This window comes from Neofelis nebulosa, chromosome 2 (assembly GCF_028018385.1).
Source record: "Neofelis nebulosa isolate mNeoNeb1 chromosome 2, mNeoNeb1.pri, whole genome shotgun sequence".
Taxonomy (NCBI): domain Eukaryota; kingdom Metazoa; phylum Chordata; class Mammalia; order Carnivora; family Felidae; genus Neofelis; species Neofelis nebulosa.
Window position 1 is genome coordinate 121,589,140 of NC_080783.1, and position 27,397 is coordinate 121,616,536.

The 27,397-nt window shown below is 37.2% G+C and overlaps 1 protein-coding gene across 2 annotated transcripts in view; it reads right to left on the bottom strand.

Moving 5' to 3' along the window:
• The window catches only part of MAN1A2 (mannosidase alpha class 1A member 2), a 178,268-nt gene that overhangs the window by 116,787 nt on the left and 34,084 nt on the right, over positions 1-27,397 (bottom strand). For both annotated transcript variants that reach the window (XM_058716066.1, XM_058716065.1), the window contains exons 2-4: positions 22,498-22,753; positions 14,718-14,814; positions 3,935-4,053 (exon numbers count right to left, since the gene is read on the bottom strand). In XM_058716066.1, coding sequence (XP_058572049.1) covers positions 3,935-4,053; positions 14,718-14,814; positions 22,498-22,753 — 472 coding nt within the window. The remainder of the gene's footprint in view (positions 1-3,934; positions 4,054-14,717; positions 14,815-22,497; positions 22,754-27,397) is intronic.

Genomic DNA, 27,397 nt, shown 5'->3' on the forward strand with positions numbered 1-27,397 from the left:
ATTATAATATGTAATTATAATTATAAAATATAATTTATATTATATATTTAAAATATACACATAAATATATATATTTATATATAATATTATATATAAATATAATAAATATATTATAAATATATAAATATATAATATAAATTATATATATTTATATATAAAATATAAAGTACACCTTCATCACTAATATCTCTTAGCCTCCATTATTTCCCCAATTAACACTTATCAACATCTAATTACATATAATTCTATATTTAGACCTTCCTTCTAAAGAAGGAAGGTAAAATTCAGACCTTCCTTCACAAGAGACACAGAAGAGAAGTTCCAGAGGGAGAGAAGGGAGAGAATGGAAGACAGGCAGTATTCAAAGGAGTAACGATTGCAAATCTTCCAGAAATGATAAAAACATAAGTCTTCAGACTGATGGAACATTATGAGTCCTTTAAAGAATAATCCACACATGGACACATGGTAATGCAATTATAGAATGCAGAAAAATAGAAAAAATGAAAACAAGGGGAAAAAGACAGATTATTTGTGAAATGTTAGATTGACAGCATACTTTTCAATAGTATGACAGAAACAGGAAGACAATGGAATTGTACCCTTCAAAGGTTAAGAGAAAATAATCAACCTACACACAACTATATTCTACACTCAACTATAGTATCTATTATGAGAGAGCCTTATATCCAAATGGCTTCAATTGGGTCTCTTCTCAGAAATGTCACCAAAGAGTCCCTCTCACTAGCTATCCCATGTAAATAGCAACCCCACACCACCACTTACTCCAATCCTACTTGCTCCCCTTTATTGTTCTCCACAGCACTTATCACCACCTGATATATTAAACAGGACTTGAATATTTATTTACTGGTTTCCTCCCAAAACTAGAGTACAAACTCAAGAAGAAGTTTTGCTCATTACTACATTCACATAAGCCAGAAGAGCACCTGTCACAGAGGAGGCATTTAATGAATGAATTATTTATTTACTCCTTCATTTGTCAGTCATCCATCCATTCATTCCTTAATTTGGAAGTTTCGAATCCGAGTTGGAACCAGCTAGACAATGATTACACATAAGACAAGAGGGAGATGAGCTAAATTAAAGCATTCTAAGATCCTTATGGTCTTCAGAAGGAGGATGAAGAAACCGGTTCATTTTAAACTGTGAGAAGTATGCACATGAAATTTTAAGGATAACTCCAAAATGAGTGGAAATGATAAGTAAAATGTCAAAGTAGTAGAGGGAAAAAGAGCCAAGAAGTAATTTAATCCAAAAGAAGGAAAACAGAAAATAAAAACAATGAAAAGTACAATAATAACACAGGTTGAAAAACACAGATGAAGACCCAACTCCAAATACACGTTATCACAATAAATGTAAATATTCCAAACTTGACAGTTAAAAGACTCCAAGACTGGATAAAAATAACAAAATTCAAATACATACTACATGCAAAATACACAGCTAAAACACAGGACACAGAAAGGTTAAAAGTATGGGGATGGCAAATGACAGCGCTATTAAGCTCTTTCTCCTCAGGTTCAAATTTATCCTTCTATACTCTACTTTGGTATCCTGGAATTGGAACTCTGTGAACATATGTCTCGTTAGCCAGCTGGCTCCATTATGGGCCATGCCAACAAGAAGTTTTACAAAGATAACGTACAGCTGGAAGAAGGAGAAAGGACTTATTCCTTCCAATTTACCTCCGGTTTTGGACAGTGTCAAATGAGTCATGGTTCTTCACCCTGGCAGTGGCTGTTGGTTCCAGGTTACAGTTTCCCTGCCACACACACTTTCTTTAAATCAGCCTCCCTGTCGCCCTTAGAAATACCAAGCACTAGCTAGGTACCATCGCCTTAGAGGTCTGAGTCCCAGCTCTAAAAGAAAGCCCTCTTAAGAGCTCCTAAAGTACCAGAAACAGAGTTCCAAATTACTCAAGTTTAATAGTCCCAACTTCTTCCCACTGTTCTCAGAGTCCCAGGGAGGTAGGTGTTTACTATAGCTACTATCTCTTGTGATACCACAATGTTCTCTTTGCCTTTTCAGTTTCCCATTACTTGGTTAACAACTGTAAACATTAAATCCTCTAATTAAAATAAATGGCACAGTTCTGGCTCCTGACTGAGCCAACTGATACAATGATATACCAGCATATTATTAGGCCTTACAAAGCTGCCATGTTAGGGGACGGGAGTATTTGAGACCGTACAGATGCCAATTCTCTCCAAATTAATCTGTAAATTGAATGCAAGACTCATCAAAATGTCAACAGCACCCCAGAGCTTACAGGAACAAAGAGCAGAGAACTGCTAAGATAATTTCCTGGTAGAACAAGATCAGATATCAAGCTTCCTATAAAAATATCATAGTTAAGACAGTTAAGTATTGATGTCATAAGCATAAAGAAAAAAGCCAAAAGAAAAGAATAGGCCCCTGTGACCTGTGTGGCCATGTATAAACAGCAGGGAAACGAATGGTGCTAGAATAAACTGCTGCCTGTCCAGCTCACCCTACATACAAAATCAAATTATATGTGGATTAAAGACCTAAATGCAAAAGCCCAACTTTAAAAAATTTAGAATGAAACACAAGAATTTATCCTCATGACCTTGGAGTAGGGATTTCTTAAACAAGAAGCACATCCTATAAGGACTACATGGCCAAACAGAGAGAGAGGAAAAAAAAAAAAAAAGACTAAATTTTTCAGCCTCCTTTTGCATCAAGGTTGGGCTGTATGTGTCAGATCTACTCAACAGCATACAAGCAAAATCAGGGTAACCCACTCCTGGAAGGTGTTCTCACAGGAGAGTCACGGATCCTTCCTCTTTTCTACAATTGGAAGGTTATCCACCTTATCAAGAAGCCGTCTTGTACCATGAGGTTGAAGCTACACTCTGAGAAAGCAACAAGACAAAGGATCCTAGATCCCTGAGGATCAAGGATCTATCCAAGCCACCCCTAAGCTGCTGGTTTCTGTGCCTAATTTTCATGAAAGAAAAACACATATCTATATTTAAGCTCTTTTATATTAGATTTTCCGCCACTCACGAACTTAAACCCAAGTGGTAACTGATATATGTCCAAAATGCTAGAATCATATAAAAGAAAGTAATCCAGATTTGCGTGGTTAGCATCAGGAAAGCATGAGAGAAGAAATAATTATGGATTTAAATCACAATTTGAATGACAAATTGGGTCTGCCAAAGGAAAAAACAAAACAAAAACAACACAGTAAAAGAGTGACTTCTGACTATAGTCAAAAAGAAGAACAATCACAAATGTCATGAAAGGTGATAATGAGTAAAACAAAACAGCCCATACACCTTGTGGGTGAATACTGGTAATAATGAAAACAATTGCTACCATTTACTGAGTACTTAACGTGTATCTGATTATCTCAAATAATCCTTACAATACTGCATTGCGATAGCAATTTTATGACACATTCAGAAAGAATAAGGAATGTTCCCAAGTCACACAGCTAGGATGTAGCCGTGCTGGTCTTCAAACTTCAGCCGCATCACTTATCAACTATGCCAAATGCTGGAAGCATGGGCATAGGCTTAGTTATGAAGGCTCATTAAACCTACACTGAATTATTGAATCTTTTAAAAATAACAAAATGCTTAATTGTTTATAAAGGAGTTTATGCATTCCTGGTATTTCTAGTTCAATGTGGGTTTTTTTTTGTAACTACTGCTTAACACACTGAACACCCTGCCTCAAATGATAACATCAAGAAAAGTGAAAGGAAGATGAGAAAGGGCATGTATTTTATGTAAAAGTTAAATAACCACTCTAATCCCAAAGGAGGACAGGGAATTTATGATTTCCTTAAACTGCTAGTAAAATGCTCAAAACTACTATGTTTATTAGACACGGTCTTTGCAGAGTTGATCAAAGAAGTCATCAACTGTATACTCACCACACTGAAATCAAGGTTGTGTTCAATCCATTTTTGCCCATCTCGGAATTCATCATGAAGTCCCATGATATAAAGGGTATCCAAAGCATCTACTATGGTAGCACCCATTTGTGAACTTCCTATATTTGGGGTGGGGGGGAAAACTGTCATTAAAAACACGCCCTTCATACAAGGTCTGTTTTAATTTTTTAATATGTAAAAATCAAAGTAGAAATATAAGGACCAAAAAGAATACCCAACATGGTTCACTTTTCCTTAAGAATAAATAATATACACTGTTTAATAGCTATTCCTAAAGATGGCATGTTGACAACTAATAGGAAGGTAAAGGAAACTAAAATTATAGTTCTCCTTCATTTTCTTCCTGGTCACAGTATGAGATCTCTATCTACTTAACAGAGATAAGTTTTTTTTAAAAAAAGGATTAACTCAGGAAATGGGGAGGATGCTTCAAGATGATAAGCTAAGTCATAAGAACCACATTCTTCTGGTACAAATTCACAGAAGGAGCAAAAAAAATACTTAGAAATATTAATAAAAGCACAATAAGACTAAAAGACCACAGTAAAACAGAAACTATAACAATCCTTAACAATGAAAAAGCAGGTTAATCATATTGAAAAAGAAGGTATTAAACAAAATGTAAGTAGAAAAAATTAAAATAGTAAGATCTACCTATCTTCAAGAGAGAGAGAAACCTGATGTCAAAGGAAAACAATTCAGGGAGGAACAAATTCAACAAAACTAGCTGATATCAAAACTAGACACTGTAAACATATGACAAGAAAATAGGTCACTCTTAGTAACAAATAAAACTCCAAAAATCCTGAATACAATCTAAAACAAATCTAATAGCACAGTAAAAAAAAAAAAAAATAAGTAACAGCAGATGAGTCCTCCTCAATTACTTCTATCTTCTGAGAATGAAAATCATCCACACTCGTTATTATCTACATTAAAACGGCTTCATTATTATACTGTCTTCATCAACATGAGTTTACTGTCATCCTTGCCAGAAAGATAAAAGGATACAAGTTGCAAAATTATTTTACTGTTCATTCCAGGAACTTTCTGAAAGACCTGTCAACTCTTCAACATAAAGTACCAAATGATGGCTTATACCCCCAAACTCCTTACCTCCAATTCTCTGCTTAAGTATGTATCTCTTTATATTAGTATTTCATCCAAAATATTTATCATGCTTATTTTAAATCCTTAAGAGTACCTATTTTTGTTATTTCAATTTTTATAGAGAGTTATGCTTCAGTTCTCTAGTTATTTATGGAGTCCTGGAAGTGCACATTCCTCTAAGGTGCTGACTACTCTGGAAAACAAAGTCCAGACCCACCTGTTCTGTACCAATTCTGGTTAGTTCCACAAGAAGAGGTTTGTGCCATGGGCTAAACAGACCAAGGAAGAGAAAGGCAAAATTGGGAGTTCCTGGCTATTACTACCTAGGATTATTTACCTAGACAACTCAAGATTTCAACTGGAAAAAGTTTTTAAAAATCTAAAACTACCCTTGGGTCAAAGAAGAAGTGAAACACAACATTGTAAAACATATAAAACATTAATAAATTTTATTGTGAGAACATAGGATTCAACTAATGAAGCTGTTAGAAAAACTCATAACTTGAAAATTTTATGGTATTTAATAAGAACAAATGAAAATAATTGAATTCACAACATTCTAAGGAAGAAAAAGAATGATAAACTTGAGCAAAAGTAAAAGAATCAGAAAAGGCAAAAATTAACAAATTAGAAACAAAGAAAACTGTCAAAAATACAAAACTCAAAAGATAGTTTTATTAAAAGAACTATACAATGACTCTATCACTAAACAAATTCTAAAAAGTAGTCAGGGAATACAAAAGTACAAAATAAAACTGGATTGGGCACCTAGGATGACTTCGGCTCGGGTCATGATCGCACGATTCATGAGTTCGAGCCCCACGTCGGGATCTGTGCTGACAGCTCAGAGCCTGGAACCTGCTTCAGATCCTGTATCTCCCTTTCTCTGCTCCTCCCCCACTTGTGCGCGCTCTCTCTCTCTCTCTCTCAAAAATAAACATTAAAAAAAAACTGCATCAACACACAGATACTGAGGAAATTAAGTATAAAAAGGCCACTTTAGTTATACTGTACCAATAAATTTGAAAAAAAATGAGTGAAACTGATGATTTTCTAAGAATATATGCATTATATGTTTAATATAAATAGTAATGTATACTGTATAAAAACATGTTTTATATATGATTCTGACTTATGAAATAAACATAAAATCCAAACAAGCAAAACAGACCAAGAAACAGAGGAAACTGTGAGGTTCTCAAAGAGCTACCCACTATAAAAGTATCACACTCTGGAAGTTCCATAGAATAGATTCTACCCTAATTTTAAGGATAGCAACTCCTACATAAACTTTCATAGGACAAAGGAAAAGAGAGTTTAAATTCAATTTATGGATTCTGCATACCACGGATGCAAAAATCTCAGTAAGAAAAATAAAACTACTATCTGATCTCATTTGTGAGCATCATGGACATATTTGGGAGTAAAACTGCCAAGCTGTATGGTAATTGACGTTGAACTCTACAGGACAGTGTGCAAGAGCTCTCCAGAGCTACCACTTTATACATGCAGCAACAATGGATGAGAGTTCTAGCTGTTCCACCCTCCTTGTCAGTATTCGGTATTGCTGGTCTTTGTAATTTTACGCGTTCTAATATGAATGTATAGGATGTTATGTTGTGGTCTCAATTTTAATTTCTCTGACAACTGATGTGCTTACTGACTATGCATAAACTTTCTTTGGCATGTAATTATTTATATATTCTGAACACATCCACGTGTGTTTGTGTGTGTGTCACAAACACATTCTCCAAGTTTTGGGGCTTACTTACCTTTTTATTAATGTCTTTCAGAGAGCAGAAATTTTTATGAAGTCCAATTTATCCATTTTTCTCCTTTTGTGGCTTATGCTTTTTGTATTCTAAAACCTCTTTTCTTACCTCAAAGTCACAAAGATTTTCTCCAATGCTTTCTACTGAAAGTTTTATACTTTTTGCTTTTATGCTTAGATCTATGATCCATTTCAAGTTAATTTTTATGTACAACGAAGAATCAAGGTTTGTTATTTTTCTATATGAATATGTAGCTGATCCAGCATGATTTATTGGAAAGACTATCCTGTTTAGTCACGGACTTACCTAAGCAACTTTACTGAAAATTAATGAACCACGTATAATGTACATGCAGTCCGAGTTCTGTTCTTTGCCACTGATCTCTGTGTCTGTCCTTACACTAAAACCATACTGCCTTCATTACTGCAGCTTTACAGTAAATCTTAAAATAAGGTAATATAGGGGCGCCTGGGTGGCGCAGTCGGTTAAGCGTCCGACTTCAGCCAGGTCACGATCTCGCGGTCCGTGAGTTCGAGCCCCGCGTCAGGCTCTGGGCTGATGGCTCGGAGCCTGGAGCCTGTTTCCGATTCTGTGTCTCCCTCTCTCTCTGCCCCTCCCCCGTTCATGCTCTGTCTCTCTCTGTCCCAAAAATAAAAAATGTTGAAAAAAAAAAAATAAGGTAATATAAATCCTTCAACTTTGTTCTTCTTTTTAAAAAATTATTCTTACTATTGCCCAAGCTTTGCATTTTTATACAGATTTTTAGAGTCAGACTATCAATTTACACAAAAAGCATTTTGATTGGGACATCTCAACAATACTGAGTATTCCAATTCATAAACATGGCATCTCTGTCCTTTCAAACTTCTCTCAATAATCAGTTTTAAGTGTGTGAATTTTACACATATTTTGTTAAATTCACCTACGTGCAGTTCATATTTTTTGATGCTACTACAAATGACATTATTTTTAAACTGCATTTTGACTATTTACCAGTATACAGAAATACAATCTATTGGGGCGCCTGGGTGTCTCAGCTGGTTAAGCACCCAGATCTTGATTTTGGCTCAGGTCATAATCTTGCAGTTCACGAGTTTGAACCCCACAGCAGGCTCTGAGCCTGCTTGGGATTCTCTCTCACCTTCTGTCTCTCTGCCCCTACCCCACTCGCACACTCCCTCTCTCAAAATAAATAAACTTAAAAAACTTTTTTTAATATAATTTATTTTGTATATTAAACTTGTATCCTATGACCTTACTAAACTGTATTCAACCTAGGACTTTATTGTTGTTTTTTAGTAGATTTCTTAAGACTTTCTGCATGAATAATCACGTTGACTACAAGTAAAGACAGTATTACTTCTTCATTTCCAAACTTTATACTTTTGTCTTTTCCTGGCTTTAATGTACTGGTTAGGAGCTCATCTACAAAGTTACACAAAGTCAGAGAGCAGACATCCTTGCCTAATTCATAATCTTAGGGGAAAATATCTAGTCTTTCAACACGAGGCATGTGGCAAATTTTTTCCATTTGTTTCATCTTGGGGTGTGTGTTTTAATGTCTTTAATCAGGTTGAAGAAGTTCCCTTCTAACCAAGTCTGCTAAGAGTTTTTATAATGGATTGATCCCGAGTGTTGTTAAATGCTTTTTCTGCATCTACTGAAATGATCATATGGTTCTTCTCTTTTATTCCCTTAATATTTTCAATTACATCGACTAACTTCTAGATATTAAACCCACCAGGTAATAATCATGAGTTACTATTCATTTTACATTTGCTGAATTAGATTTACTAATACATGGTTAAAGATTTTTGTGTCTATATCCATGAGGGGCATAGGTCTACAGTTTCCTTTGCTTGTAATATCAGTGTCTGGTTATGGTATTAAGGCTTTTGTGGTGCTACCAAGAAGATATAACAATCCTAAAGGTGTAAACACTTAACAAGAATATATGAATATAAGAAATGTATGAAGCAAAAGCTGACAAAACTGAATGAGGTTAGGAGACAAATCCAAAATTACAGTTGAAGACTTCAACACCCTTCTCTCAGTGAGTAATAGAACTACTAGACAGAAATTTAGCAAGCACAGAGGAAGTCTGAACAACTCCATTAACCAATGGCATCTAACTAACATCAAGAGAACATTCTACTCATTAACAGCAGACTACACTTGTATATATTCTTTTCAAGCACAAATGGAACATTCACTAAGACAGACTATATTTTGGATCATAAAGTAAATCTTCAACAATTTAAAAGAACTGAAATACAGTGTTCTCTGACCATAAAGGAATTAAACTAAAATTCAGTGACAGAAAGATAAAAGGAAAATCTCTGAACATTTGAAAATTAAACAACTTACTCAAGGGAAACTTTTCTTCCCCAAGCTGAAAAATACATGGCTTTTCCCATGTGCTTCTATTTTTTTAATTAAGTTTTTGTTTAAAAATTCCAGTTAGCTAACATACAGTGCGATATTAGTTTCAGGTGTAGAATTTAGTGACTCAATACTTACACAGGACACCCAGTGCTCATCACAACGAGTGCCCTCCATAATCTCCATCACCTATTTCACCCATCCCTGTACCCCCACCCCTCAGGTAGCCATCAGTTTGCTCTCTATGGTTAAAAGAATCTGTTTCTTGGTTTGTCTCTTCTTCCCCCCTATGTTCATTTGTTCTGTTTCTTAAATTCCACACACGAGTGAAATCATATGGTATTTGTCTTTCTCTGACTGACTTTATTTCACTTAGCAAAATATTCTGTAGCTCCATCCACATCACTGCAAATGGCAAAATCTCACTCTGTTGATGACTGAGTAATAGTCCATTGTATATATATACCCCATCTTCCTTACCCATTCATCCAGTCAGTGGACATTTAGGCTCTTTCCATAATTTGTTATTTTAAATAATGCTGCTATAAACATCGAGGTGCCTGTATCCCTTCAAATTAGTATTTTGGTATCCTTGGGGCAAATACCTACTAATACTAATGCAACTGCTGAATCATAGGGTAGTTCTGTTTGTAACTTTTTGAGGAACCTCCATACTATTCTCCAGAGCGGGTGCACCAGTTTGCATTCTCACCAACAGGGCAAGAGGGTTCCTCAAGAGAAATTTTAAAACATATTGAATTAAATGGAAAGTGGAACACAACATACCAAAATCTTTAGCATACAACTAAAGTAGCACCTACAGGAAATGTACAGCACCAAATGCTTACATTGGAGAAAAGGATCTCAAATCCACACTCCAGGCTTCCACTTAGAGCAATTAGAAAAGCAAGAGCTAAATCAACTCAAAACTGCAAAAGAAACAAAATGGTAAAGAGCAGAAATCAAAGAAATGAAAAACATAAAGAAAATATTAAAAAGATCAACAAATAGACATTTTTCCAAAGAAGACATATAGATGGCCAGCAGACACATGAAAGGATGCTCAACATTGCTCATCATCAGGAAAATGCAAATCAAAACCACAATGAGTTATATCACCTCACACCTGTCATAATGGCTAGAACCAAAAACATAAGAAATAACAAGAGATGACGAGGATGTGAAGAAAAAGGAACCCTCATGTACTATTAGTGGGAATACAGACTGGTACACCAACTGTAAAAACAGTATGGAGGTTCCTCAATAAATGAAAAATAGAATTATCATATGATCCAGTAATTCCACTACTGGGTATTTATCCAAAGAAAATGGAAACACAAATTTAAAAAGATATGTGCACTCCTATGTTTATTGCAGCATTATTTATAAAAGCCAAGATAAAAGCAATACAATAGAAAATTACTCAGCCATCCGGGGCGCCTGGGTGGCGCAGTCGGTTGGGCGTCCGACTTCAGCCAGGTCACGATCTCGCGGTCCGTGAGTTCGAGCCCCGCGTCAGGCTCTGGGCTGATGGCTCGGAGCCTGGAGCCTGTTTCCGATTCTGTGTCTCCCTCTCTCTCTGCCCCTCCCCCGTTCATGCTCTGTCTCTCTCTGTCCCAAAAATAAATAAACGTTGAAAAAAAATTTAAAAAAAAAAAAAAAAAAAGAAAATTACTCAGCCATCAAAAAGAATGAAATCTTGCCATTTGCAACAACATGGATGGATCAAGAGGATATAATACTAAGTGAAATAAGTCAGCTTGAGGAAGACAAATACCATATGATTTCACTCATATGTGGAATTTAAGAAATAAAACAAAATAAAAAAGACAAACAAAAAACCACACAGAGAACAAACTGGTGGTTGCCAGAGGGAAGGTGGGCAGGGGATGGATGAAAGAGGTAAAGAGGATTAAGGAGTACACTTACCACGATGAGCACTGACTAACGTACAGAATTGCTGAGTCATTATATTGTACACTAGAAATTAGTATACACTCTATGTTATTACTTGAATAAAAAAAAAAAGTGAACCATGATAAATTTTTTAAAAAGATCAATGAAACCAAGCTTCTAGCAGGACAAAGAGAAAGAGAGAAAATATGAATTACTAATATCAGGAATGAAAGGGGATTATCTCTACAGCTGCCACAAACATCCAAAAGATAGCAAGGCAATACTCCAAACACTCTATGCACATAAAATCAATAACTAAGATGAAATGGACCAATTCCTCAAAAACCATAAACTACCAAAACTCACCCTGAAAGAAATACAGTTGGTCCTTGAAGGAGCCTGGGGTTAAGGATGCTGACCACAATGCAGTAAAAAACCCATATAACTTGACTCCCCAAAAACTTAAGTACTAATAGCCTACTACTGTTTACTAGAAGCCTACTGATAATAGTTGATTAACACACACTGTCTTAATAGACAATGTTTAGAATTAAATTTAGTTTATAATTAAACTACATTCTTACAATAAAGTATGATAGAAAAAAGTTATTAATAAAATCATAAGAGAAAATGCATTGACACTACTGTATTTATCAAAAAAAAAAAAAAAAAAACCAAAAAACACCCTATATATAAAGTAGACCCATGCAGTTCAAACCCATGTTGTTCAAGAGTCAACTGTAGATAAGGTGATTGGTCCTTACTGTTAAAGAAACTGAATTTTCAGTTTAAAAACCTCCCGGGGGGGGGGGGGGGGGGAATCTCTAGATGCAGATGGCTTCACTGGTGAATACTATCAACACTGAAGAAGAAAATAAAATCAATGTTAAACACTATCTTCCGGAAAAATAAAGAGCAGAGAACACTTCCAAATTCATTTTATGAGACATTACCTGGATACCAAAACAAGACAAAGATAATGTAAGAAAAATACAGAGCAATATAAATGCAAAAGATAAGTGCAAAAATCCTCAACAAAATATTAGAAGTCATAAGCCAGTTAAGTTAGAAATAGCAAAAAGAATTTATACATAAACATACCTACATACACAGACACAGACACGTATAGAGAAAATAAAGGCACACTTCAAAAAGCACTGCAAAGTTAATACTCTTTTCCAAATCAAAATTCTTCCCTTTAAGGGCGAGAAGACCTATTCCTAACAAAACTCTTAATTCTTCAGTATATCTAAGTAAAAAGAATTCATTCCATTAATTACTGTTGGAATAATTAGTATCAGTGCTAATTTACATCCAGCAACATTTTCTTCTCACTCACTAGCTCCAGGAGTTTGCCTTCACGGGGCAAAACCAAAAGAATATACGCCATCCTTCTGGAAGTAGCATTTGGTTCGAGAATGGGCACAAAAGCCAATTTGAGACAAGAAACAATGAGTCAACGAAGTTTCTACGAAAACCAAGTGCTCTCTGCTCTACAGATGTGGTAGTACGTATATATACAGCTTCACACTGAGGCAGCCGTCTTGCTAAGAAGCCAGCCTGAAGATATCAACACACAGAGGAAAACGGAGAAAAGACATAAATAAAAAGCTTAGCTGGACTCCAATCTATGCTAGGACTTCATTGAGCTTATTAAATTTACTTTAGTTTAAGCCATTTTGAAATGGATTTTCTGTTATCTGCACATAAAGAATCCTATGATGCCAAGGACTAACCAGATAGAAGTCAGAGGAATGCTTATTTCAGTTACCACATAAAAGAATTTTTTAATAATTGAAGCTAGTAAAATGGAAAAGAACACGTTTTTAAGTTCTTTTCCATGTAATCTCAAATACTGTAAGTAAAGTTTCAATACTCGCCTGTATGTTCCTACCATAATAGAGAGGCTAGACTTTTGAAGTTTCTTTCAATTCTAAGATTCTGATTCTTAAAGACATACTGAATTTGGGACATCAAATCAGACACTCAGAACTATTACCACTCAGTTAGACTTCTCCTAAAGTAAAACGAAACAAAACAAAAACAACACAAAACAAAACAGGGGCACCTGGGTGGCTCAGTCAGTTAAGCGTCAGATTCTTGGTCTCAGCTTAGGTCATGATCTCAGGGTTTGTGAGTTCCAGCCCTGCGTCAGGCTCAGCACTGTCAGCGAGGAGCCTGCTTGGGATTTTCTCTCTCTCCACCTCTCCCCTGGTTGCTCTCTCTGTCTCTCTCTCTCAAAATTAATAAACTTACCAACTATTTTGCCTAGGACCTGTATCCACTTGACAAATGTTAATACAGTTTATGTTCTGAGAAATACGGTTTAAAAAAGAAGTAGAAAATTAACATGCAACTTTTATTTTACACATTTATACTCTAATCCTTTAGAAGGACTAACAGTTTACCAAAGAGTTTAATACTGAAAAAAATATTTACTTGAAAAGAGGATCTAATTTTAATTAACCATTAAACATAAAATGTCTTTTCCTGCACTAATGTCTCACACTGTGGCATCCACAAAACAATGGGAACTTTTCCATTTGTAACCTTTGCTAAGGAAATATGCTTTATTTCATTAGGTGACAGATTCTAAGTTAACTGTATTAAGATATTTCTGGTATCTTTGACCTAAAGAAAAATTTTTTCCATTATTCCTCGATTCCAACACCTCTGAAACCCAAGAGAAATGATCTTTCCAGACATTTTATGTTTTACAGAAAATAAGCAAGCAACAAATTACAAGAGAAATCATAGCATTAGAAAAACTCTTTCAAATGTCACGAGGAAAAATGTCGTGACTTAGGTTACTGTGGTGGCACATTACAATCAGCAAAGATAACTATGTTGCATATAACTAGTTACATATGCCTCCCTACTTCAATATTTTCTTAACTTCACCTATTATTACTTAAAAGATACCCATTACATCAAGAAAAATTGAGAATGCGGGAAAGAGGTGAAGACTATAATAAATAACAGCTTGATGATTCTCAAGACTTATCCTGAGGTTAAGTAAAAGTTGTTAAGTACTTTTTGAAATGGAGAAGTTTAACAAGTAGAAGTGAGCTCAAGAGACCTAGAAAGTTAGAGTGAACTCAGGCTGAACACAGCTCTTCCCCAGACCTCCATCCACAAACAAATGAATCTTTCCCTTGGAATTGTGAGTGTACAATATCACCCACTCACCTTACCAACCACTCACCTTACCAACCAAATCACCCTGGGCATGTGACTTTTTTATATATACAGAGCACTACTGCTTTCTTTCACGTCTCTTCCCCCTCATAATGCAGGGAGTATCAGAACTGTGTTGAAGAAAGAGAATTACAAATAGGTACCTAACTTCCCTGACATTAAAGAAAAAAGTGCAGAAAAAGCTTCAAAACACTGATAAATGACTACAACATCTGTAGAGGTAAAAAAACTACCACATTATCTGTATATTCTAAAGCAACTAGCATGAAATCTTGACTGAAGCTTGCAAAAAAAAAATACATGTTGCTTCAAATTATAATAGAAATGTTCAGGTTTTAGAAAGTACTTAAGAACTTAGATTCCATTTTAAAGATGGATACAGTAGTTAGAAGAGATAAACTTACCAAAGATATTAGTGGAGTGTCCTTTCCTTGCAATGGGTCTGAGTTCATTATGCCCCCATCCATATATCCGATAATTATCCCAGGCATGTTTCATCATCTGAGAAAAGAAAAATTATAATCCATCAATTAACATCACTCACAGACCGTTATTTCATCGATCTATATCATCTATCACTGCAGCCTTACCCATTCTTCCTGTTATCTCCTGTATCAGAATATTATTCTATTAACATTTTTTACTAGTGTGATAACCCACATCATCATGTTTAACCTCAGTCTACACAAGAGAAGAAAAACTTGGGTATAAAAAACAAGTTCTTTTTATTGGGGAAGAAGGTGTCTGCTCAGCACGCTTTCCTTTGAGGAACTGCCAATTCTTTGGGGAATAGCTCCCCTTCCCTCCCTGTGATCACGATGGCACTGTCAATCAAGGGGCTCTGATTCCACAACCAATTACTAGAGAACTCCTTACCCTTAGGCTGAAGATCAGCAAAATCCTTCTTTAAAATAAATACTTCAGGCTTTGCAGTCCATACCGTCTCTAGCAATTACTTAACGCAGCTACCAGAGCACAAAAGTAGCCTTAGACAATACATAAACAAATGGATATACCTTCTCCAACTAAATTTTATTTTTAAAAAATAGACAGCAGGCAGAATTTGGCCTGTGGGTTGTAGTTTGCCAACCCTGACCTAATCACAGTGACTAGGTACCTGTGATTCAAGTAGTGGCAATCAAGTCCTTTTACGCATATTGTTATAGACACTAGGAGATAAAGGGACTCTCATTTTGCAATCTCAAGGTCTGTGTAACACATTATCTTGGGCTGATGGGGGCTAACACTCTCCCAACGTGGAGATACTAAATGAAAGGATAAAATGAATATTATTGACAATAACACCTACAGACTTGGATTTAGCCAAGCTCGAAGCCCTAGTTTACAGCCACTTAGCTAGTAAATATTTTTTTATATCAACTAGTTTGAACTATCAACTAGTTTGTTAATTATACAACAGGTGAATTATTTAATAGTGGACTGTGGTATATAAAAAAAATCTATTCATTTAACAGTATATCACTCATTCAAATATTCCTCAACTTGCTTTTTTACAGCTTGCATTATTCACACACCAAAACCAGACAAAGATATTACAACAAAACTGAAAACCAGTGTATCTCAAAAACAGATGCAAAATTCCTTAACCAAAATTAGCAATCTAGAGAGGATACTACATAATGATCAAGTACAGTAAAACCTAGTTTTAACCTAGACTAATTTAACATTCAAAAGCCAATCAACAGAATCCACGTTACTAGAATAAAAGGAAAAACATCATACGATCATTTTCATAGAGGCAGACGAAGCACCTGACAAGATTCAACAGCCATCCATGATAAAAACTCTCAATAAACTATAAGGAAATGCCCGCCATCTAATAAAGGGGATCTTCAAAAAACCTACAGCTGACATCATACTTAAGACTAAATTCTTAACCCTTCAAGTTGATAACAAATCAAGTATGTCCATTCTCCACATTTATTTTCAATAATGTACTGGAAGTCCTAGCCAGTGTAACAAGAAATAAAAGGCATAACAATCAAAAAGGATAAAGGAAAAGCACCTCTATTCACAGAGGACATTACTATATATAAGGAGAATCCTAAGCAATCTAAAAAATAATAATAATAACCCACTAGAACTATAATAACTTCAATAAAATTAACAGGGATACAAGTTCAGAAAACTAAAGTCAAATATATTTCTATATGCTAGTAATAAACACCAGAAATGGAAATTAAAAAACAAGTCCATTTATAATAGCATCAAAAAACATGAAATATTTAGGAATAAACATAATAGAATATGTGCAAGAAATTATATATGAAGAACTATAAACACTGACAAATTAAAGAAAACCTAAATAAGTGGAAACATGTAACAAGCTCATGGAACACTGAATACTGTTAAGATAACAATTCTCCTCAATTCATCCACAAATTCAGTAAAATCCCAATCAAAACCCAGCAACCTTTTATTTTACGTAAAAAAGTGAATTCTAGAAAGGCAAAGGACCCAGAAACATGAAAACAATTTTTAAAAAGAACAAAGCTTGAGGATTTAACCTGATTTCAAAGCTTACTATTAAGTTAAGGTCTTTAATACAGTGTCCTACTGGCATTAAGGATAAGTATACAGATTAATGGAACAGGTAGGAATCCAGAAAGAGCCTCAACATCTACTGAATCTGTCATTTGATTTTAAACAAAGTGCCAAGCATGAAAAGATGCTCAACATCGCTCCTTATCAGGGAAATACAAATCAAAACCACACTCAGATATCACCTCACGCCAGTCAGAGTGGCCAAAATGAACAAATCAGGAGACTATAGATGCTGGAGAGGATGTGGAGAAACAGGAACCCTCTTGCACTGTCGGTGGGAATGCAAACTGGTGCAGCCACTCTGGAAAACAGTGGGGAGGTTCCTCAGAAAATTAAAAATAGACCTACCCTATGACCCAGCAATAGCACTGCTAGGAATTTACCCAAGGGATACAGGAGTACTGATGCATAGGGGCACTTGTACCCCAATGTTTATAGCAGCACTCTCAACAATAGCCAAATTATGGAAAGAGCCTAAATGTCCATCAACTGATGAATGGAGAAAGAAATTGTGGTTTATATACACAATGGAATACTACGTGGCAATGAGAAAGAACGAAATATGGCCTTTTGTAGCAACGTGGATGGAACTGGAGAGTGTGATGCTAAGTGAAATCAGCCATACAGAGAAAGACAGATACCATACGTTTTCACTCTTATGTGGATCCTGAGAAACTTAACAGAAACCCATGGGGGAGGGGAAGGAAAAAAAAAAAAAAAGGTTAGAGTGGGAGAGAGCCAAAGCATAAGAGACTCTTAAAAACTGAGAACAAACTGAGGGTTGATGGGGGGTGGGAGGGAGGGGAGGGTGGGTGATGGGTATTGAGGAGGGCACCTTTTGGGATGAGCACTGGGTGTTGTATGGAAACCAATTTGACAATAAATTTCATATATTGAAAAAAAAATAAAAGTGCTAAGGTAATTCAATAGGAAAAGGATCATTTCAACAAATGATGCTGAACAGCTAGAAAGCCCTACGGGCAAAAACTGAAGTGCACCCTTACTTCAGACAATAAAAAATTAACTGGCAACAGATCAGAGACTGAAATGTCAAAACTAAAACTTAAACATGTACCCACACAAATACTGACACACAAGTGCTCATTGCCAACTTTATTCCTAGTCGCCAAAAATTGGATCAAATGTTGAACAACCATTCAACAGGTGAACAAATAAAACAAACTACTGTACCTGCATATAACAATGGAATACTGTTAAGATAAAAATTACCTTCATGTGCAATCTACATAGATGAATCTCAAAAAAATTATGCTGAGCAAAAGTCCAGAAACAAAATATCACATACTTTATGATTCCACTTCACTGAAACTCTAGAAAAGACCAGTCTAATCTGCAATGACTAGAAACAGATCAGTGGTTGCCGGGGACCAAAGAGTAGACTGACCAGAGAAGGACACAAGAAAGCCATTTTGAGACTGTAAACGTATTCACATCTTGATAATAGTTGCTGTTATACAGGTGTATACATCTGTCAAAACCCATAACCAAGCAGTACTCTTTTATATTTTTAACAAGCAGTACTCTTAAAACAGGTACATTTTATTGTATACACATTACGCCTCAATAAAGCTGATTCTTAAAAGAAATCTAATAGTCTGCCATATATTCTCCACTCATAATTCCCACTCTCCTGGGGCAGTTAAACTCTTTCACCTGTTTTTTTCTAAGACTATATTCTGAAATATAGTCTACAGTGCTATTTCAGCATTTAGATATTTACTGTACTCTCCTATAGTTACGGTAATTTAGCTTTCTTATGCCACTATCTCCATGTAAACTTCCCCACATAGATTTCTCCGCCCACATCCTCCCAATTTAAATAACAACATGTTTTTCTTATAATTATCACACTATTTTATTCAACTTTTGTTTTTCCTGCTGTTACCTACTTGTCTGAGGGTTTGAGTTTCTTTGTTTGCTTAGGTTTTTAATGTATCGATTCTGAATTTACTTCCAAATTATACTTGAGCTTCAAAACTTGTCTCAGTATAATCAAACACACCAGATAAGACTATCAGTTCCATTTTATTCTCTGATGTACCAATCCTTCCTGAAGCTCTCCACCCTCCAGCTCTAAGCTCTGCCCAAAGCACAGCAGTCACCCTGCTGAGTCTCTTATTCACCATCCAGAGAGCGCCCTTCCTTTCTCTCTCTAGTGACAGATCCCCTATTGCCAAAAGCCCTTCTCTTCCTATTTTTGTGCTGAAGCATATTTTCCGATAGCAATCTGAGAAAATGACTAAATTTACTCTCAGATTTGATTCATAAATTGGCTGAATAGATCATTCTTTCTAAGCCATTGCTCCACTCTCTTCCAGTTTCCAAAATTGTGACTGAGGAATCTGAGGTGCCATTATGTACAATCCCATCTTTTGAGTGGAGCCTTTTTTTTTTTCCTCCCTAAACTTTTAGGATCACTATTATTATTATTTTTTTTTTTTTGAGAAGGAGTGTGCATGTGTGTAGGGGGTATGGGTAGAGAGAGACAGGGAGAAGGGAAGGGGGGAGAGGGAGGGATGGAGGGAGATGGGGAGAGAGAGAGAGAGAGAGAGAAAGAGAGAGAGAGAAAGAGAGAGAGAGAAAGAGAGAGAGAGAAAGAGAGAGAGACAATCTTAAGCAGACTCTATGTCCAACACAGAGCCCAACACAGGCTTGATCTCACAACTGTGAGATCATGATCTGAGCCAAAATCAAGAGTTGGACACTTAACTGACTGAGCCACCCAAGTGCCCCTAGGATCTGTTTTTGACTGCCTATTTTTCTAAAATTTCAGTAGAAGTCTCTCTTTTTGTTTGTTTGTTTGTTTGTTTGTTTCTCACTGTTGTTCTATGCCTGACGGGTCCTCTCAATCTGTAAACTCACATTCTTTAGTTTCAGCCAATTTTCTTAAATTGTTTCTTTGATTTCTTCTCCTCCTTTTTCCTCTATCTAATCACCTGTTAGATGTTCTTGACTGATCTTATTTTCTTGTTTTCTCAATCTCTTTGTTCTACTGAGAGATTTGCTCAATTGTATCTTCCAACTCTTCTACTGAATTTTAAAATTCTATCACACTTTTTATTTCCAAAAGCTCCTTCGTATGCTATAAATGTTCCTTTTCAGAACTTATTTTTCTCACTTTATGAGTTCCATTTTTTGTCACTCCAATGATGTTAATGCTTTTGTTTTTTTCTCCTCCCTGTATTGTTTCTGTATTCTCTGAATTCCTTTCTTCCATCTGTTTTATTCTCTAATGTGAGAAACTTTCCTGAAATGCCTGGTAATCTTTGTTCTTCACGTAAGAAGGAAACAAATGATAATTAAAGGCTATCAGTAAACAAGCAGGACTTGAACTGAGCCTCATCTTAGTTAGGGAGCACAGGTGACACCCAGTGGTGTTTCACTGAGGAACAGTGTAGAAGACTCTTTTGTCTTGGGCCAGTCTCTTCAAAGAGAAGTCATCCACTCTCCTGCTTACTGAATACACACCTGGCTGTCAGAATTCTGAGAGCTCACAAGAAAGCAGTCTTAATATATTCAGAACATTTTTCACTTAATTCCCTCCACCTTAGCCACTTTTTTTGTTTTCCCTCAGCCATACCTGGTGTTCCCCAAATCCAGATCTTCCCTAATTCATCCCTCCAAAAGGTAAACTTTAGTGTTCTGTTGGGGAAGGGAGGGCAGCAGCTAGGATGCCAAAACTAGAGAACTGAGGATCTAGGAGTTAAGAGCAACTCTTAAAATTTTCAAATAATCCCTTTCCAATTTCATTTTACCCCTGCCTTCAGAGGTAAACAATGTCTCTAATTCTTGAAATGCTCAGGTATCCTGCCATTCATATCACCTTGCCCCTTGTTAGCTTCTTTCACCACCAGCTTAAATTTCAACTTTCTCTGTGCGTTAAGCCAGTATCGATAATGTTTAATAGGAGCCTATACAGGCATTGGCTTGTAAAAATACCGGATATTGTGGTGTGCTCTAAAGGGTTAACTCACCAGGTCTGAGTTGTCCAAACCCTGTACATCCTAAAGAAAGATATGTCCTGTGCCAGACTCCTGGAAAATAACTGCTAAAATTTTATTATCCTGTCTGTCAAGAATATCTTCATTTAAATGAAGCTTTGGGCCATGTCAGTTCATGTTCACAATGTGATTTATGGTGGCAGCCTTGGGCCACATGGTATCAGCCTGACCTTTGGAGGACTTGGGAGAACTAAGTTCAGCCACGCCTAAAGAATGAATCTCAAATAAAAACCCTGGACACCAAGGCTCAGGTGAACTTCCCTTGTTGGTGATATTTCATACACAGCATCACACACAACACTGCTGGAAGAATTAAGCAGTGTCCACCGGAAAAGGACAACTAGTAACTTGCATCTGATGTCTCCTGGACTCTGTCCTATAAGCTTTTTCTATTACTAATTTTAATCTGTTGCCTACTGCTGTAATAAACCAAAATCATGAATATAACAGCTTTGCTGAGTTCTGGGAGTACTTCTAGCAATCACTGAGGCTGTAGGTGGTCTTGGGAGTCTTCTAAACACACACTGTTATTTGAATTATTACATACATAAGAAAATATTTTAATAAATTCTAATGACATCTAAAAAAAAAAAAGTCAGGCATCTCAAAAAACAAACAACAACAAAAACCCCACAACAACCTGTCAATGTTTCCCCAATACAGTCTAAATCCTTTAGTAGCCAGTGCATAAAACAGACTCCAGGATCCAGAGTACAGTTCTATTTCACAATTCCATCAAGGTCAAGTTCTTACACTAATTCATAAGGTCAAGCTTAAAGAATCTACTAAATCTTCCATGTTCATTATTAGAATATATTTGAATACATATCTGACTATTTGAACTAAACTTATTGTCTTATTTTATGAAAAACAATCCCTTTGAAATATTGTTGATGCTGTTACAACCTGACAAAATCTTTTTTTTCACAGGCACTGCAACTGCAAACTCTACCAAGAATTAGCAGGAGTTCTAATTAACAAAATTTAACTGTAATATTCACCAGACTTTCCCCTCTCTGCTATTGTCTTTATCTCCAAGTAATTCTTAGAATAACAAATTGAAAGACTTCTGAGATTAAACAATTTAAAGAATTCTGAGGTCAACCGCTTCCCATTCCTCAATCCATTGAGACTGTTTGGAAGGAATCTGCAGTGTGGTTGAGGGGTTTCATGACACATTCCTTAAAAGATGGCAGATATAATGTTAACTTTTCAGGAGCATGTTTATGAGGAGATTTGCATAGTATCTAGCAGAGTCCCTTGTAAGTAAACCCTTAAGAAATTTCCTATTCAATGATAAATTATTTACAGATCTAGTCTACATTATTTATAAAATGCTGACTATCAAAAGATCTCTCAATACAGAATGGTATAACAATCCAAACATTATATCAAAATTTTAAGTGTCCAATAATATTACAATCCATATTAAGAAAGAGTGAGTTCTAGCCTTTACTGCCAAGGCTTGGAATCTGAACTACGACCATGACCCAAAAACAAGAAAAAGTATGACACCATAGATGATACAAATGTTCATATATATTAAAATCCAGTCAAACGCCATAACCATTCCATATCATAAATCTCAGCTTATTACCTCTTTAATTTTTTCCCTTTTCTTTCTTATGTCATTATCTTCTGGGTCTCCACCATCTATTCCTATTAGATTTGGTATAGGGACTGGTGGCAGTGGCTTCTTCTCTTTTGTCTTCATTTCTTGGACTACCTTATTTTTCTCTGTCTGAATTTCTGCTCGGATTTCCTCTCTCGACTTTTTTAATTTTTCTTTTGCTTCTTCCAGGGCCTTCTCGTGATCAGCTCGAATTTTATTTCTCAAACGTTCTTCTTCTTCCCTGTGAGAAGAAAATAAGACTAGTTAAGAATAACCCTTAATTACTTCAATATAAAATTTAAAGTTTCCTCCACCAAACACTAGTAGATGTTTTCTACTCCTGCCATTAAAAGGTAAGGATGATCTGTGAGAGACCCAGCTCTATCTGCCCCTACAGGATAAATGTAACTTGGTATAAGCCCTGGGTGCTAAACAGTAAACACTCTACAAGCCTGGAGAAGAGGGAACCTAGAAAGAAAGTTACAATTGCAGGACCAAAAGAGCAATCGGTAACTTGTCAGAAGACACATGAAAAAGGAAAAGTGGGAGAAGGAGAGAAGGGAGGGGGAGAGGGGCAGAGAGACAAACCAGAGAGAAAACTAGATGGGGGAGAGAAAATTAGTAACAGAGTTAAGTATGAAGAGGGGACAAAAATATAAATATGGGGTCAAGGAAAGAGATAAGTGGAAAAGATAAGAGCTCAGGAAATTTTTCATTTGTTACATAGTACAAGACATGCTTCTAAAACTTTCACATTGTGGAAATACCACAGATCTTAAAACACAATTCCCGGGGCGCCTGGGTGGCTCAGTCAGTTGAGCGGCCGACTTCAGCTCAGGTCATGATCTTGTGGTCCGTGAGTTCGAGCCCCGCGTCGGGCTCTATGCTGACAGCTTAGAGCCTGGAGCCTGTTTCAGATTCTGTGTCTCCCTCTCTCTGACCCTCCCCCATTCATGCTTTGTGTCTCTCTGTCTCAAAAATAAATAAACGTTAAATAAAAAAAATTTTTTTTAAATTAAAAAAAAAAAAACAAAACACAATTCCCAACTGATGTGGGCAGAATGCTTAAAACTCCCTTGAGCCCTCGTTAAAAATACAGATTCCAATTCGGTAGGTCTGTATGAAACCCATGAATGTGCATTATTAAGAAATCCTCTGAGGAATTCTGGTATGCACACAGATTTGGAAACCACTACCGCAGGGGACGCCTACAGGGTCTTTCACCCAGCCCTAGTTTTGTGAGAGCTCAATCTTCTCTCCACCCATCTGCCCCAATCCACACGAATGAATACAAGAGTGGTAGTTACTATTTTCCAAATCAGCCAATGATGACTCCTCTAAGGGTAAATATCTAACTCCATAGTCAGCAGAGTCCCCTCTCCAGAAATTTAATTCAAACTCTGCACACAGCTGGATCCACAACACTGCTGGTGGGAATATAAAATGGTACAGCCACTCTGGAAAAGGTTAGTGGTTTCTTAAGAAACTAAACACGTTGGGGCGCCTGGGTGGCGCAGTGGGTTAAGCGTCCGACTTCAGCTCAGGTCACGATCTCACGGTCTGTGAGTTCGAGCCCCGCGTCGGGATCTGGGCTGATGGCTCAGAGCCTGGAGCCTGCTTCCGATTCTGTGTCTCCCTCTCTCTCTGCCCCTCCCCCATTCATGCTCTGTCTCTCTCTGTCTCAAAAATAAATAAACGTTAAAAAAAAAAAGAAAAAAAAAAAAACTAAACACGCAACTATCACAAAATTTAGCAACTGCACTGGACATTTATCCTGGAGAAGCGAAGGCTTACGTTGACACAAAATCCTATACACAGCCCATGGCAGAAAGACAACTGTATGATTCCACCCATATGAGACACTCAGAGTAATCAAAATCCTAGAAAGGAGAATGGTGGCTGCCGAAGGACGGGGGAAATGGAAATGGGAAGTTCCTGGTTAATGGGTAGAGCTGCAGCTCCTACAAGATGAAAGAGTTCTGGAGATGGCGGCTCAACAATATGACAGCATTTACTACCACTGCACCGTATGCTTAAAAATAGCTAACGTGATAGATGTTACATGTATTTTACCACAATTGCTAAAAATTGGGAGGGGGGATCCTATACAGGAAAGTTGGTGACAGCTTTACCCATGACAGGCAAAAACTGGAAACAACCCAGGTGTCCTCCAACAAGTAAATAAACAAACCACTGTTTCTACTTGGTATAGCCACAATATGGAATACTACTTGCAATAAAAAGAAATAAACAATTCATCTACACTTGAATGAATTTCAAAGGTATTACTATGTGAGTGAAAGAAGCCAGTCTCAAAAGGTTACATTCTAGATATTTTTTTTTTTTTTACGTGACATTCTCAAAAAGACAAAAATGTAAGGATGGTGAATAAATCAGTGGTTGCCAGGAGTTACGGATGGGGGAAGAATTGGCTATAAAGGAATAACACAAGAGTTTTTTGGGATGATAGCATTGTTACGTATCCCAATTATAGTGACTATGGGAATATGTACGTGTGTTTAAAAATCACAGAAGTGTACATCGAGAAAAATATCAATTTACAGTCTAATATTAAAAATTAAATTGTTAAATGTTTAGAGAAAAAAACTGGATTGCTAGCAGTAAGAAGGGGCTGATGAGGAAAACATGAGAGAGAAAAGAGGGGAGAGAGCAACACAGACAGTCAGGGCAACACAAGGGAACTTGAGGGCAGGGAGAAAGCAGCCATGGGGCCTGCAGACAGACTGGAGGTGAGAAGAATGCAGCAGAGGGGAGCCAAACAGAGTCTCAGATAACAAGGCAGACACAGGCAAACACCGCCCAACAGCCTTCCAGTCCCCCTCCCTCCCCTTACGACACAGAAACCCTGTGCCTAGCCCCAGAGAAGAGACCATGATGTGTCTATGCCAACCAAGTCTTTCTCACACGCCCCTGTAGCTAGGGGTGGTCGCAGAACCTTATTCCAACTATAGAGACAAAAGAGGACTACTGGGAAATATTTTCCTTTTGGGATTAAAAAACGGACAGAACCATTTGAGAAAAGAGCCTGTTAGCTACTAAGACCAAATCTACCTGAACACAGATTCCAGTCTCCAAATGTGGCTGTGACGCCTAAAGCTATGATATCAAAACGCAGGAAGCCTGGGGACAAACGGCCAACACAGCTGAGAAAAGACAACAAAGAGGTAAAGTGCCTATTGATATCACTGGGTTGCTGCCAGGGCCTTTACCGGTCAGTCCCCTAATTTCAGACAGGGGGGTTGAAACAGTGGGGTGTTCTGTCACTTCCATCTAAGAATTTTTCCAAGTCACTCACTCAGTGAGCAGACAGGTACATGGCCAGGAAGGCAAAGGCCTAGGACTAAGCACCAACGAAGAAGCACATCAAACAGAGACGACCAGTTCTTTCAAGGGCAGTTTCTGTCCTGATGACAAGTGGGAGAGTCTCTATAGGGAACTACACTTTCTGCCTCTAGCTCCAAGCACCATGTCACCACTGAATGGCACACGGAAGCCCCCACCATGTTTGCAGTGGCTCATCTATGACATCACTGCAGAAAGCATCTTCGTCCACCAGTGCACCTCCACAAAGTTGGGTATTACATGCCACTTTCTAGAGCCTACCCTGGGAGCAAGGGAGAAATACGGGCCACAATACATTCTATGTCCCTCTCCAAAGCTTCACAATGCACAGGGGAATTTTAAAGGCTCTGAGAAGTCCCACAATAAAGGTGCCTAACACCTCCTAACTTTATTTAGTCACAGTCCCCATTTTCTTCACACACCACTTTTAGCATGCCATGAAACACGCCGCCACAGAAGATAGCCCTCCAACTATGCCATCAACCAAACAAGCCCTTGGGAGAACACTGCCACTTTTTTGCTGTGTGGCATTAGATGGAAGTCACCTCTCTGAGCCTCCTTTTCCCCATCAACCTCCCAAGACTGTTGTCAGGAGTAGATGAGATGACACAGGAGTCTAAGAGTATAGAAAAGTCCTTATCAACTCAGTTTTCTTCCTTCCCTTACTACCTGCCCTCCCCCCCCCCCCTCCCTGAGCCATTTAATGATTTGGGCTAACATCAGCACTCTCAGGTACCAGGACCAACACCCAGAGACATCCTGCAACTTCTCGGCTTCCCTGCACTGAATGACACAACAGCTTCTGGGCAAACCTACAAGGACTTAGAGGGCACCAAATGCTCTTAAAATAGAGCCAGCCTCCTGCAGAACTAGGAGAGGGCTGTGCCCTTTCTCTTCCAGCCCTGACTCCTTTGCCCATATGTCCATAATACCAGTTGGGGCCTTCAGGATTACCTTAGAAATAATAGTGGGCGAGTGTAGAGAAACTTATTTTCGTTTACTATTCTTTAAATGTTAATATCTATTATTTCTCTGAAAGTGAAGAAGATATTTGATAGCAACATATGTCAACAATTTTCAAATTATACTTTAAAAATTATTTTTAGGGGCGCCTGGGTGGCGCAGTCGGTTAAGCGTCCGACTTCAGCCAGGTGACGATCTCACGGTCTGTGAGTTCGAGCCCCGCGTCAGGCTCTGGGCTGATGGCTCAGAGCCTGGAGCCTGTTTCCGATTCTGTGTCTCCCTCTCTCTCTCTGCCCCTCCCCCATTCATGCTCTGTCTCTCTGTCCCAAAAATAAATTAAAAACGTTGAAAAAAAAAATTTTTTTTTTTTTTAAATTATTTTTAAAAATAAAAATTGGGGACACCTGGGTGACTCAGTCAGTTAAGCATCTGCTTCTTGATTGTGGCTCAGGTCATGATCTCATGGTTGTGAGTTCTAGTACCACATCAGGCTCTGCGCTGACTCTCTCTCTCTCTCTCTCTCTCTCTCTGCCCTTCCCTTGCTCGCTTGCTCTCTATC